Below are 14,637 nucleotides of genomic sequence, written 5' to 3'. Positions count from 1 at the left end.
AAGCTGCGCTGGATGGCAACTTGGGGGGGGCCGGAGAGGGCCAAAAATCTCTAGCTGCTTTTGCAGCCACATGATTGCATTAGTGGGACAGGAGCAACCAGAAGTCCCTTGAGTGTGGAAGTTGTCCTGGGTGCCTGGCTGCATTGTTATACCTCTGCCCGTCACGTACAATATTCAGTCTTATTTATCCTCAGCAGTTTAAGTAAATTAGACTGGTTGGCTGAGAGCTGTGATTCCCAGTGTGCTGGGAAAGCACCTGAATAGAAAATATGAACAGTAACAATGATCTCCTCTTCTGTCTGACAGAGAGGGGGGTCCCAGACATAAACGCAAGCTGTTTGCTTGAGTCACAAATGGAAATTTAATGAGGTTTGATATATTTTTGCACATAGGAAGCTATATAAAAATAAACGGGATAGATGGGGATGGAACAATGTTCCCAGCCTGGGAGAGTCTGTCTTGAATAGATGCTGATCATTTAATCTCAGATAAAGTCTCTGCTATGCTAACTGTGATATTGCAGAGAGCCTGAATATTTATAGGTCAAAGCCAAAGTCAAAGCAAGAGCTTGGCTGCTGCTGCTTCTGCTGCTGCCACCCTGGATGTTACACAGTCACTCTTCTGGTGTTCTTTGTTTAAAGACCCAACACATCACCTGTTTTCCCCAGGAGCTCCTGTCTTTGCTACAGGAACTAGTTGGAGATTTTGGAGGACACTTCATGTGGCCATGCTGATGTCAGCCACTTGATTCACAGATCCCAGTTTTCTTGCGATACTGGCAGCTAATCTAATGCATTTTTGACCCTCTCTGCAACAGAGGCCAGCTAGCGAAAGGCCATGGTTCTACCAACTAGGAGAGTGCCCGTAGTCGCTTGCACAATACCAGGAGAAATCCAGCTAGGTCAAGCCAATGTATATGTATGAGGGGAATAGGGGGATGCATTCTCCTCTGGTTTTATCAGCAGAGGGGAGCTGTTTTCAACATGCTCTGTCTTACTTTAACCCTAGCTATAACCACCACATCTCCATTGTTTGACGAAGTGAAGTAAGAGACTGCTTGGGGCCATGGGTGCCATAGGAGCATGTAGCAGGAGGGGAGAAAAGCCAAAACTGATTCAGTGGAGATTATTTGTTTAATTGAATGAGAGAATTGTTGAGACTTTGAGCCACTGCCATATTAGCTATTAGAAAAACAAAAAACTAAACCAAAGCAGCCCCACGGGAATAAGAGCACGAAAGACTCAGGACTCCTGGCTTCCTTGCCTGGGTCTGTTATAGCCTCGTCAAGCAAATGACATAGGCTGGGATTTTCAACCTTAGCCAACAGAAGTTAGAGCCCTGAAAAGGGGTTTGTTTTTTTTTTCTTACCAGTGCTCAACCACGCCAGTGCATGTTGTCTTTAGAAGTGCAGAACTCAAATTCTCACTGAAGACTGTGCTACTGTCTCAGGTGTTTAAAATGTGCATGTGTGGTGGAGGTCTGAACTTAGCCAGGGTGGAACAGTTTTGGGGAGCGGCTTCCAAAGCTGCAAAGAGTAGTTTGGTCCCCCTTTGCAAATTGGTCTTTCTGACTTGACCCTTCTGAGCCAGGTCCTCCTAGCAACTGAATCACACTTTGTTGTGTGCCCCTGCACCATTGAATTGGGCTTTCTGTGCCTCAGTTTACACACCTGCAAGATTGAAGCTGCAGGTCTTATCTACTTTCTCAGGGAGTGGAGGTCCTTAAAGAAGAAACACTAGTGAAGCTATTGTTCTGTTGCAAGGAGTGTCTCGGAGGGGACAAAAGGGCCAGTGAGACCAGAGGAAGGTGGAATTGCTCTGCTGTTTTCTTCCTTGGGCCAGGAAAGCACAGAGTGAATGTCTGGAGAACTCTGTCTCTGTGCACCTTGGGATGCTTATGCAGTAACAAGCTAGCTGTCCCCATCAGGGAAGGCTGTTCAGAGCAGCCTACTTAAACCAGAAGCAGTGTAGTTCCATTTGCACAGCTGCGTGGGTGGGCTAATTAGCTTGAGGCCTGGCTATAATTGGCAATGTCCTTCAGCAGTGCTAATTAGGCCACCTGTGCAGATGGTGCTGCAGTGAGGTGAAGCAGCCTGCCTGGAGAAGCACAGTGTGCTTGTGGGTGCTGCCTCAGGGGCCTGTCTGCACCCCTTCCCCGGTGCCCTTGAGATGGCTTGCTTTGGCTACTTGACTCCACTCTGCACAGCCAGACCCAGAACTGAGCTCTGAGGCTGTCCTCCCACCACTTCTCTCAAGGATCCTGGAGAAGTTGGCAGTGGGGTAGGTGGCACCTACAGAGCAGCTGTTTCCCTTCATCTCTGGCCTTGGTGCTGGTGGATGTGGTGCATTTCTTAGTGACAGTCCTCCTACCTAGACACGGTCTATGTTGCTCATATAGATGTAACCTTAGGGCGCTGGTACGCGTGATGAAAATGTCGCTGTGTGTGGCTTAATGGCATCACACTTCACACATATGCAAATTTGGGGGGTTTTAAATGAGTTTGCATCATTACAAATGAAACCACCTCCCGATGTAGTTCAGTTTGCAACAATGCAGCTTGGAACGTTGCAGCCATTAATCTGTCAGCTTGCTCCCCAGCCGGGTGAGTGGCGTGAGCCCTGAGCTGCTCTTGCTTTGCCTTTCTGCCTCACTTGTTGCTACTATTGCCGTTGTTGTGTTGTACCTGCTAGACAAACCAGAAAAGGGTGAAGCCAAATGAAGTATCTGGCCCATTCCCTTAACGCACAGGTGTAAGAATGTGCTCCAGGCTCTTTGCCAGAGTCTCAATCTGTTAGTGAATGCTATTGCCTTGCTTGGGAAATACATTCCCTCTTCTGGCTTTTTAAAGGCAAATATTTTTCTTCCTTTGCCTGCCTGCATCTCTTGCATTGACCCAACATGGTGCCAGAGTTGCACGTGTGCAGATGCATCACATTTCATTTGACCCCCTGATGACCAGGTCAGCTGTAGAATTCAGCAGCGCAGCCCTTGCATTTTGGTGCTTCTTCAGCAAAAGCAGCTGGGGAGAGATGCTTGCAGTAGAAGTGACTTCTGCAAGGAGATAAACAACATTGTTCTGCCAATAGGAGCATCTTTCTACCCAGCCGGCCGTGGTCCATTTGAGAGAGCATTAGGGATCAGGCATTCTGGGTACTATTCCCCAGCATCTCATTGACTTAGTGTGTGATGTGGGGCAATTGTTTCACCCTCCTGTCTCTGCTTCAAACCTCTAATCAACCTTTTAAATCGAGGTCTCTTTCCTCCCCACTACCTGTTTCGTGTCTCTCTTTCTTGGTTTCCAGGGAGGATATGAGAACAATACTGCCTCTGTTAGAGTACCAGTCTGACTCTGATCTCAGATTCTGATTGTCAAAGCACAGTGGCTGATTTAACTAGAGAGGGTACGGGATGTGCTGTGCATCGGAGAGCCACAGGAGGAACATAGGATTTTTGCAAATCACATCATTGTTTTCTGTAGTTGCGTGACCTGCATTTCAAAGTGACCAGCACCTGGTACTTCCAAGAACACTTTCACTCCTCTACGATCCACATATCCAGTAGCCTGGTCCTGTAGTTTTGATGAAAGAAGAAAATCTTTTAGTTCATCCCTTTATGATTTGAGTTGTGAGGTTTGACAGGTTTTTTCCCCCTTAATGCTACTACATTCCATAGTCCTAAATGATACTCAGGTCTATGATGTGTTATATCTTTCTTAAGAATACAGCTATGATTTTTTACCTTTTTTGCAGCAAAACTCTATGCTGCATCTATTTAGAGTCCTTTTCCACCCGGCAGGGTTGGCCCTTTTCGTTGTGTTTGACCTGTAGCTTAGGTAGCAATCAGAGCTGCTCCTATGCTGCACTCTAGGGCTAGGGACAGGCATTACACATAAACCGGTTTAAGTGATCGGAAACTGGTTTAAACCTGAAACAGAATGGATGTTCAGTGTACATAAACCAGTTTGAAAATGGCTGAAACTGGTTTGAGATAAACCTGGTTGAATGTGGTATCAGACTTAACTGATTTGAGTCAAACTGCTTTATGCAATGTCTGTCCCAGACCAGTGGTTTAACTTAAACCACTGGTTTAAGTTAAATCAGAGTCCCGACATGCTCTATGGGCTGGGCAGGGCTCTGTTCTGCAGCAGGGCTGTCCCCTCCCCTCTGCTCCCTGGCTGAGGCGTCTGCCTGTCTTCCCCCTCACTGCTCCCTGCTAAGCAGGGATTCCCCCATCCTCTCTGCCTTACGCAGACACACAGCATTAGCTAGCAGACCACATGATGGCTGTGGTCCCTGCTGTGGCAGATGGGAGAAAGGCAGAATCAACAGGTAGCTGGTAATGTCCCTTTGTTGTTTTCTTAATGGGGTGATAAACACTGTGTTATCAGTTCCCTGCTGGGTTTGTTGGGGGGCGGTCTAATTAGAGCATCCTGGGGCCTGGTTACACTCCCCTCAGCTCAGCCCTGTGGAAGGTGAGGGAGGGCTGCCCTAGCTCCCCCCAGCTTCTAGCCTGAGAATTGGCAAAAGTTGACTGTTCTTTTTATTGCTAGAAGGTGTATTGTTATGCCATAACAGCATCCTGGAGTACCCTCCAAGAGACCTTTTATCATCTTGCTTTGTCCCAGTTTTGAATCCACAATGGTCAGTTTAGGACCAGCAGAAGCATGCTTAACAAAATGATCAGATGTGGTGTAGAGATACAAGAAGTAGTAGTTCAGGACATCCTTAACACTTAGCACAATCTGGTAATCCAAGAAGAACAGGATATCCTCCTTTCTGCTAGACTGAAGTTCTTTTCTTGATGGAGATGTTGTCATGAAAATAAAAATACACTGGGTTTTCTTCTGTGTGCACAGATGAGTGCGGCTGAGGAATTTGGTTCTGAAATGACTCGACTCTACCAACTAGCTTTACTGTTGCATAAAACCAACAAGTGTGTTTTATTGTATCTTGTAAATCTCAATTGCCTGTCTCCTTGAAATCCTCATGTGCTTGAAGATACCACATTAATTAAACTGGAAAATTCTCTTATAATGCTTGTTCAGTGTCATTTTTATTGTTTTTTGATGTGGAAACATTACGCAGAGCTGAACTCGTTGTTTTTGTGGCTGCCTCTCGGGTTGGTTACATGACATACTGTTGTCGTGTCGGCCAAGCGTCAGCATGTCAGCGAGGTTAACTCTGCTACTCGATAATGGCAATTAGTTCAGATGGAGCCAGATCAGATGCCTGGCTTAGTGTGTGTTTTGTTCAACTGCGCCATGGGAGAGTTTGGTTTCAATGTGAAACCTATGGCCCTAAAAGGGAATAAGGCCAAAAAAAAAAAATTGGCTAGTCTTTGGCTCTAGACTAGAAAATACACCATGACAACAGGCAATACACATAGACCAGCTTCCCTGAAAAACCTGTTGGCTTGTGTTGGGGTGTCACAAACTAGCACTTGTTCAAAAGAGCATGTGGTAAAGCTAGCACGTCAATACTATATGTGCATGGGTGACAGGTGCCACCTTAGGCGGGGGTGGGCATGTGCCCCCCCCCCAGTGGTCCCCAGTGTAACCAGTCTCGCCGACCTGGGAGGGGGCATCCCCTGTAGCTGATTGTGCCAACCAGGAAGTGGCCACAGCACTTCATCCAGCACTCCCACTCCCCAGCCAGTGCTCACAGGTGGGGCACTGGCGCTCTTGCCTGCCCCCCCTGCCCATTGCCTGAGTGGGGAGTGTGGCCTGTCAGGGAGTCCACCAACACTCTCAGCGGGTACATGTGCACCCCCGTGCATCCCTGACATATCGCCACTGAATATGTGCCATTCTTTAAGAAGAAACTTGAATGAGTTACATGTTAATCATTCAGGTTTCAGTTTTGGCAGCAACTTTTGCATGGTAACTTAGGTACTAGGACTGTGTAAAGCTTCGGTCCCTGATTCAAGTCAATGGAGATTTGGTCTGATTTAGTGGCCAAATCTCTGAATCCAAATCAAATCAGGAGACCCTTTAATCTCTCTGGACTGAATTGGAACCACCTGAATCAATTTGGAGAGATTTGGAAAATTTCGGCGAGTCAGATATAGGCACTGCTTTAAATGTTTTTTCTACATACCTCAAGCTAGCAGGCAGCTTGTGAATGCTGCGATGCTGGGGCGCGTGGGGTGCCCCACAGGACCACAGGGGGTTCCCCATTGTGTTCGGCGGTAGACCCGTAAGTGGACCAGAAGCACTTCCGGTCCACTTCCGGGTCCGCCGGGGAGCATGCTGGGGGAGCTCCCCTGCACCCTCCCAGTTCAGTAGCTGGTGCCTTCTGGGTCTGGGGGATACCCAGAGTCCCCCCACAGCTGATTGCCGAGCTGGGGGAGTGTGTGGGGGGGTGGCGTGCACTCTCCAATAGACCCAGAAGTGGACTGAAAATACTTCTGATCCACTTCTGTGTTAGCTGCCGAGCATGTGGAGGGCCTCCCCACACTTCTGTGGGAAGCTCCATCTGCTCCACGAGCTGTGCCTGGTACCTCTAGGTATGTAGAAAAAACATTTAAAGCTGTGTCTATGTCTGAATTGCTGATTCTCCAAATCAGTATCGAATCTTCAGATTTGGATTTGGCTGAATCGAATTGGGGACAGTGATCCGAATCAACAAATTGAATCACTGTCCCCAATTCGGGCCGAATCTAAATCCGAATCGAATGCAGCCCATTTCACACACCCCTATTAGGAACCCAGTTCTGATGGACAAGTCTGTAGGACTTAAGCTCCTGATTCATGAACAGGTTCCCCAGCCCTTGAAGGTCTAGATGACATTGCCACTTCTTTGTTTTGGGGTAATCCTGGTGCTGCCATACCTACCCTTAGCACCTTGTTTTGCAAGTAGCACCATTTATGCCACGTGGCTATTAGTAGTGCAGTGGCTTGGTCTAAACTCCAGTGAAATAAATAAAAGGTCTTCTAACTTCTTCCTTTGGAGGAGGTCCTTAGGTGTGACCAGTTGTGAGTAATGGTGGTAGGATGTGCCCCTGGAGTATACAGACCTTAATTCTGTTTAAGTAATTGCCTCTGGTTTTCTCCCTCTTTTTGCAGGTGAGTGTTTTGACCACCTTGGAGCGACGATTCAACCTTCAAAGTGCCGATGTAGGCGTGATCGCCAGCAGCTTTGAGATTGGGAACTTGGCCCTCATTCTCTTTGTGAGCTACTTTGGAGCCCGGGGACACAGGCCACGGTTGATAGGGTGCGGAGGGATCGTCATGGCCCTGGGTGCCCTCCTGTCTGCACTGCCTGAGTTTCTGACCCACCAGTATGAATATGAATCTGGGGAAATACGGTGGGGGGCCGAAGGGAGGGATGTGTGTGCTGCCAATGGGTCCACCAGCAACGAGGGACCAGACCCGGATCTTATCTGCAGGAATAGGACTGCCACCAACATGATGTACTTGCTTCTCATTGGAGCACAGGTCCTCCTAGGCATTGGTGCTACTCCTGTACAGCCTCTAGGAGTTTCCTACATCGATGACCATGTGAGACGGAAAGATTCCTCCCTATACATAGGTAAGACTTTTTGAATTTTCCTACTGAATGCAATCAAGGTGCCTCTGCTTACTGCAGCTCTCCCTGCTTGGTTTATGTGATGCCAATAGAAAATGTGAGACTTCTCAGTACTCTCGTGTCTGAAGAGAACTTGACTGTGGTCTACAGAGAAACATTGTAACGAATAATGCCCTTCTACGGATACCATGGCAGGGAAATGCAGAGTTCTTTGTAGTAGCGATCAATGGGAAATATTGGTGATTTGTCATGGGATTGATGCCATAATGAGGGAGTAGATAATTAGGAAGATGAATCCTTAAAGCCCCCATCCCCTTAAGTTCTGATGGGATTGGTCACTGGTGCTTGAGATTTACTTGTAGACATCTGAGTGGCTTATCAGATATGAAAACGTCTATACTTTTTATCAGATATTAAAGCTTCTATAATGTCTGCCTCCCCCTCCCACTGTGTTTGTCAAAATGTGCAGTGATTACCCATTAGAGGGACTGGAGGGGGGCGCATAGCTCTTTAAGTTTCAGTCATTTTCTAGAAAAGGCGTTCTAGCTGTAGAACAGGTGTTTCCACTCCATACGTTGTGGAAAGACCCCAGAAAATGTGTTGCCAATAAGGGAACAGGGTGGGGAATCTGGGGAAAAATCTATTTTAATATACAGTAAGGTGCCAAACTCTTGATATTGCTGTGACCATACTGTAAAATAACTCTGTCATCTCTGGCAGCCAGGTGTGGCATTAATCCGACTGCACTGCGCGAGGTGGTTGTGATGTGGCATGTGGCCAGACTTCCGTTGTCAAAATACCGTGTCTGTAGGGTAAAGAGCTCAAGTGACAGTTAGCAGCTGAAGTTGTCCTCTGAAAAATTCTTGGCAGCTTTCTGGGCATCAGTTGTCTACATCTAGCCCATATCTGGAAGACCTATCGCTAGCTAACCACCAATTCTATTGGCCCCAGTTCAGCAGGACACTTGAACGTGCGCTCCTGTGTCCGCCTGCCCATATGTTCCCCTTGTGCCTATCTGCATGGTATCTAATGGCTATAACCCTTCACACACCTGCTCTTTCACCCCCTAACCCACTTTGGCAGGCCATCACCAAGTTGCTTTGTTGCTAGGCCATTTCTGGTCCAGTTCCCAAACATTACTAAACACAGCTGGCTTCAGCGGCCATTCACAGAACCCTGGGCAGCTACGGTTGTCGTTTCTACGTGTCTCAATGTTTCCCATAATATCCAATGTATCAAAATGGCAAAGAACCTTGTTGTCCAGATAGATTCTCCTTTGCAGCTCTCTCTCCTAGATGCATTCCTCTTGCTCCGCTTAAGATGGTTCTGGCATATGCTTGCTTACCCCATTCATCCCTCTGCTTGATTGTATAATCATTAGATATCAGTGATTAGCTCTACATGCTGGAATTGTATTCACTGAACAACTCACTTTCATTTTATTCTCTAAGTGTTCAGGGCAGCTCCATTGTAGAGAGAGAGAGCTGGCAACACATCAGCATGTGTAAAACATAGGATAAAGAGTGTCCCCGAGGTAAATACGAGACTAAACTTCCCAGAACAATTTCTCCAGTGCCATAAACCATGAGCTTGAATTAAACTTAATGATGATTTTTAGGGTCAGCTGTCATAAACAAGCACCTTGAAAGATTAGCAAGTTGTTTCACTGAGAAGGGTGGGAACATGCAGGGTATTCGTCCTACCACCATAGGTCTGCGATTGGAAAGGAGCATGGGGAGGAGGAGGGAAAGGTGTCAGAAAGCATTTTGGGGGACATAAAGCTTGTTACACTAAAATAGCCGGTTAACTGGAGCTAGGAAAATACTGCCAGAAGAATTTTCACTTTCATTTGACTGAATTTTCTTGTGATTGCGTTTGGACACAAACTCCTATGCATTTGGAGGTTTAGAAGCAGGAGAAAAGTAAGTGTGTGTTTGTTGTTTTTTTACCAGCATGAATATCTGCGTAAACCAAATGTTGACATTGTAGGATATAGGTTATTCATGCCAGCTGTGTGCACGCTCATCAAATCAGGAACAGCCATAAAAAAAGGGTAATATCTCAGCAACACATTACAGCTTGATTTTTTTCAAAGTCTGTGTTTTGAACACACACATCATATGGATTGGCTCAGTTAAAAAAAAAAAAAAAAAAAGCCCAAGAAACAAGAATAAGCACAAAGATCTTTCTCGGAAAAATTGGGATGCTAAATAAAGTTGTGGCTCTCCTCTCTGGTTTGTCACTCGTTGAAAGAAGGTTATATTCTTTTCGATTAAAATAACAGCTATGAATTATTTGCTCTGGTTGGAGTTTGACTCTTAATGTTCTCATCAGTGTGATTTCAGTGACCTTAACAGAAGGCTCCTTCCAGCTCTCGGCAAAGCTATTTTAAGTGGGACGGCTGCTTCATTCTCTGCTGTGTTTTGTGGAAGGAAAACCCGTTCAGTGTATATTGTCACTGTGCAGCCTTCGTACCAGGCTTCCTCTCGTTTATAATAGAATATTCACACAGTAGGGGCTGCTCTGTATGTATGCAGGATAAAAGGTTTCTTGGGTAATTTCTATCATTTCAAATCAGGAGTAAAGCTAGTTGAGATTGTTCCCCTAGGACAGAAACGAATTAATAGCTCTAGTAATTGTCTGGGCAAGTTTTTTGTTATTAGACTGCTGCAAAGAAATGATTAGATGGTCAAATATGACACAGTTTGGGCTTATGGCTAACTGCAAGAGTATGTATTGTGCATGCAGACTATGATATAGCTGGGGAAGGCTCATTTAATTGACTTGCGGGTATTGAGGGAATATTGCTTATCTGTGATTTAACCATAAGGATAAGACATGCCTCAAGAATCCTAAAACATTGAACTCAGGTGCAGACACTTTTATCCTCTTCCAGTAGCACAAGAGTGAGGCTTTCTGGGAAGAAACTTTTCAGGGTGTCTAATGTCACCTACTGGGCAAGGAAATCAGAAGTTGGACGAATCCATCCTTAAAATGCACACGCACATGCACGTATCTATGTAGTGTATAGTAAACTATTATGAAATCGGCTTGATTGAATGTGGAAAAATACATTTCTAGTTCTGACGTTGGCAAGGTTGCACCTGCAATTTATTTCCCAAAGAATGATAAGCACAGAGGAATTGCTGGGCCATCCATTTTTGGTTTAATGCCACTGAAATCAGTGGTGATACAATCGAGGATTAATCCAGTTGGTAACATCTTAGTTCTAAATCCTGGAAAGCCTTTTGCATCCATGTATCTGTGTAGTCTTTGAGATGCCTTACCATAGCTAAAACATAATCCTTTTCTAAATAGAGACAGCCCAGACTCAGTTTAGTATGGTAACTTAATACCAATGTAGGCATGCTATTTTGCACATGTATGTTGTGCATAATAGGAATACTTTTCCAGTTCCCTTACCACAGCTACATGTGCACTTGAAAAAGCTCCACACACCAATTCGATCAGTGGCATGACCACGTGTTGTAGCTGCCCTGGGCATGTACCCTGCTTCAACACCTCTGCCTGATCCTAATGCTGGATCCGTGGGGGCAGATCCGTGCACCTGTATTTCTCCCCAAGGACCTGAGGGCAGTTGCATGCAAGCACTGAAGCCTGTGTGGGTGTCTCCAGTTGTACAAATAAAGGTCCAGTTTCATATATCCAAGTGTGATAGTCACAGGTGCCTGGTTCCCCTGAAGCATGTGGCCGCTCAGAGAGACCCATGCTAGATCAGAAAGGTGGATATTCAGTTCCAAGGATGTGAAGGCCTGGAAGGTTAAAGGAGAATTATCTTTGTGGCATGGGCTTGCTGCCATGTTGTTTTTCACATGTCTGGGAGCCGCAGCAGCGCGCCTCGATTTTCAGTGCCTGCAATATATTGCTCCAAACCACAAACGGATTCTGTTGCTCTAGTAACCAGCTCTAGGAAAACGAGGAGGAGGAGCGTTGTGGTAACCGGAGGAAGATCAAATGGGACACACACACGCGAAGACACATTTGTGCCTTACAATGGGTATCGAAAGAATGGGAAAGAAATTCTTCCATTTCAGCAGCTGAGAATTAATTTAGCACAAAGGTCATGACAAAAGCAGCTTCCAAAGAGCAGGTGAAAAAAAATCTGTTACATCATTAACACTGGGAAAATCATTTGATTAATTGGTTTGCTTATTTACTCCCCCCCACCCTGTTCAAATAAAGAAAGATGCGTATTTACGTTTCTTAAAGTTTTACTCGCATTATGTTTTATGTCTTTAAAATAAATATGTGTTTTATTTCTAAAGATTAGAAACCAGGCAACGCATTGCAAACAGTTTAACTGTTTTACCCATATGTTTATGCATATTCATCAGAAAGAAACAACTTGGAACTAGGAGTCCCCCCACCCTGTGGGACCACACATGGCTAATTATTTCTGCAGCTTCATTGACACTGTTGCTTCCCTCATTAATTTCTGGGGTTTTTTCTACCTTAATGGTACCATAAGTATTGGGAGATACTTGCCACACAATTTCTTCCCGTTTCTGCTATAGATGTTATTGGGGGAGGGAGAGAGTGTGAGATGGGTCCTATTGAAGCCTATAGGGACTTTGTTGTTAAGAGATTCTTGGCTCTCGTATGAGGCATGTGATGCAGTAGGAGGATGAGGGGAGGAACATATCTAGTTAAGTCCTTATTGAAAATACCAAACATAACTTGCTGGCTTTTGAATGAGTTGGAGCACAGAGGTCCTGAGTGCTTGTGATTATTAAAGCCTCTTGTTCTGCAGAGATTTACATGCTTGTTTGTATGCTCTGCTAAAAGGGCAGGTTACATGAATATGTAGGCAGCTTCCTTACATTTCTTCTACTCTTGTGGTGAATTAAATTATTTTCCATCCCTTGCTGCCTGCAATCCTTGGGTAAGGCTGCTGTGAAACGCTGCTGCATTTCTTTCAAGACACTGGTGCCTTGCAGTGGTCAATGACTTGACCCTTGTCGAGCAAGTGCATGATTCGGCATAATCAAGGATGAAGATCATGCAGATCGTCAGTACTGTTTTATTTACTGTACATTTATGGAAATGAGAAGGGACGCTGCCAGATTGCAGTAACTCCCACGCATGCCAGTCAACGTTACATTGGGTCCTGAACGAGTTTAGAAATGCCGTTCAACTTAACAGAGCCCTCATGTTTGTCCCTCTCCATCGGTTCGGGATTCCTGTGGCTTTACGTCTCCCCTGCTTCACAAGAACGGATCCCATTAGGAAGCAGCAAACAGATTACTAAAATGATTCAGGGTGTGTCTGAGTCCAGGAGGAGGGGAAGATGGGAGGAAACCAGCAATCCTGGCATGCTGCAGGATAATTCAGGGCCAGGGAGTATGCCAAAGGGATTAGTTAAGGGAAGTAGGTGAGCTTCTGTAATGCTGCAAGGACAGAGCAGAGAACAAGGCAAAGGAGAAAATAGCAGGGATCACTGCTGGCTCGGTCTGGTTAGGTCTCTGTGTGAACAACAGGTTTCTGGCCTTGTATTTTGTCCTCCACACCCTGAAGGCGATTGTCCCTCTGTGTCCTTGCACCACATGCAGTGTATTTGTTTCGGCACAAGGCAAAATGTTTCCCCGTGAGTGGAGAATCCTTGTTGGGCAAGGCCTCCCATTTGCCGTGCACCAGTTTAAATATCTAGGCCAGGTTAATGGCAGGGTGAATTGGGCCCTTCATTTGAAATCCTGCAATCATTGGGCCTTTGCACATGAACAAGAAACACAGACCAGCAAGTTAAAAAGGGGTAGGGGCTCCTATGCAATAACTCCCATCTGCTTTTCTGCAGGAACTTGTTCAAGTGCCTACTCTGACCCCAGGGTAAGTGAAAGTCACTCAGGGCTAAGCTGCCATGGTTTAGCTTTTACTTGCCCTGGGATAAGATCAAGGACACACAAATGGGTATTCTGGAGCAGCTGAGGCATAGCAAGTCCCTGTCCTTTTTCAAGGTGTTGCGGTTTGTTTGTCCAGGCCCTGTGCTTTCTTACCCCATGCGAATGAAACTCTTTGCTTTGTTTTAAATCCAGAGCAGCGCTGGAACTCACCGCTGCGGCGCTCACATTTGTTTTGTAAGTGCCCACGTGAGTCCTGATGTGCAGCACAAGGAAGAAAAAAAACCCACCATAGCCTGACTCCGGCAGTCTCCAGGGATAAATATGTCCATCTGAAAAATCACTTAAGTTAGTTTGTGTCGGTCAAAATGACAGCAACCATTGTGCTTTGGAGAAGCAGAAGCACTTCCTCCGTTGAAGAGAATTAAACTTGAGGGTCTGTAACTATAGCAATGGGTTAATAGCCAGTTATAAGTACGAGATGCTGAATGCGTAAGGACATCAGAATTTTTATGCTCTTGCCGCTGCTGCTTTGTATTACAACATGCAAAATGTTGACACGCGCATTTTTATTTTAGGGCTCGCTTTAGCAAGTGAAGCAATTACTGTGAATCTCAAAACCACACACGCGTGTGTACAATATAATAGGGCTAGTCAGAAATTTTCCATTAAAAGGCTTTTCTATTGGAAAATTGGGTTTTTGATTAAATGTATACTTTTATGAATGTATCTGCATTCCCTAGAAACATTTCCTTTGGGGGCTTGGGAGGGTGGGGAAGGGCAGTTAGAAAATACCTGAAAACAAACAAAAATAGTTTAACTTTGTTGGTTTTTTAACTCTATTATCTTTATAAACAATTGGACTTGAAAGGGGACAGGACATAAAGTCAGTAGGTCCTTTCGGGTCAGAATTTCAAAGCAGCTCAACACACCAATCAGTTCTGTATTGTTGCATGGATTTGTCTCCTAGCATGCTGAGCTCTTGGTAGAGATCTGGCCATGAGTTTGTCAGTGTTTGCTGCTGGACACACTGAGCAATTCTGAAAACTTGTATGTAAAACGGTGGTTGAAAGTACACTGTTAAGCTCAATCTGATCCCGTCTTTCTGTAATGCACTTTTCAAAACACAGGGCCTCGTTAAAGCTAGAGACGACAGGGCCCTTGAACACATGCCGGAAGTATTGCTCTTCATTCTGTAGCAACGTTCTTCCTAGCATCTGCAAAACCTCTTTTTAAATCTGTGGGTTTTCCCTGTG

The 14,637-nt window shown here is 45.5% G+C and overlaps 1 protein-coding gene across 1 annotated transcript in view; it reads left to right on the top strand.

The window, feature by feature from the left end:
• Positions 1 to 14,637, top strand: part of SLCO3A1 (solute carrier organic anion transporter family member 3A1) — a 213,656-nt gene that overhangs the window by 25,749 nt on the left and 173,270 nt on the right. Inside the window, exon 2 of the mRNA XM_006273738.3 lies at positions 7,064 to 7,529. Coding sequence (XP_006273800.1) covers positions 7,064 to 7,529 — 466 coding nt within the window. The remainder of the gene's footprint in view (positions 1 to 7,063; positions 7,530 to 14,637) is intronic.

This window comes from Alligator mississippiensis, chromosome 11 (genome assembly GCF_030867095.1).
Source record: "Alligator mississippiensis isolate rAllMis1 chromosome 11, rAllMis1, whole genome shotgun sequence".
Taxonomy (NCBI): domain Eukaryota; kingdom Metazoa; phylum Chordata; order Crocodylia; family Alligatoridae; genus Alligator; species Alligator mississippiensis.
This window is presented reverse-complemented; position numbering and strand designations above follow the sequence as displayed.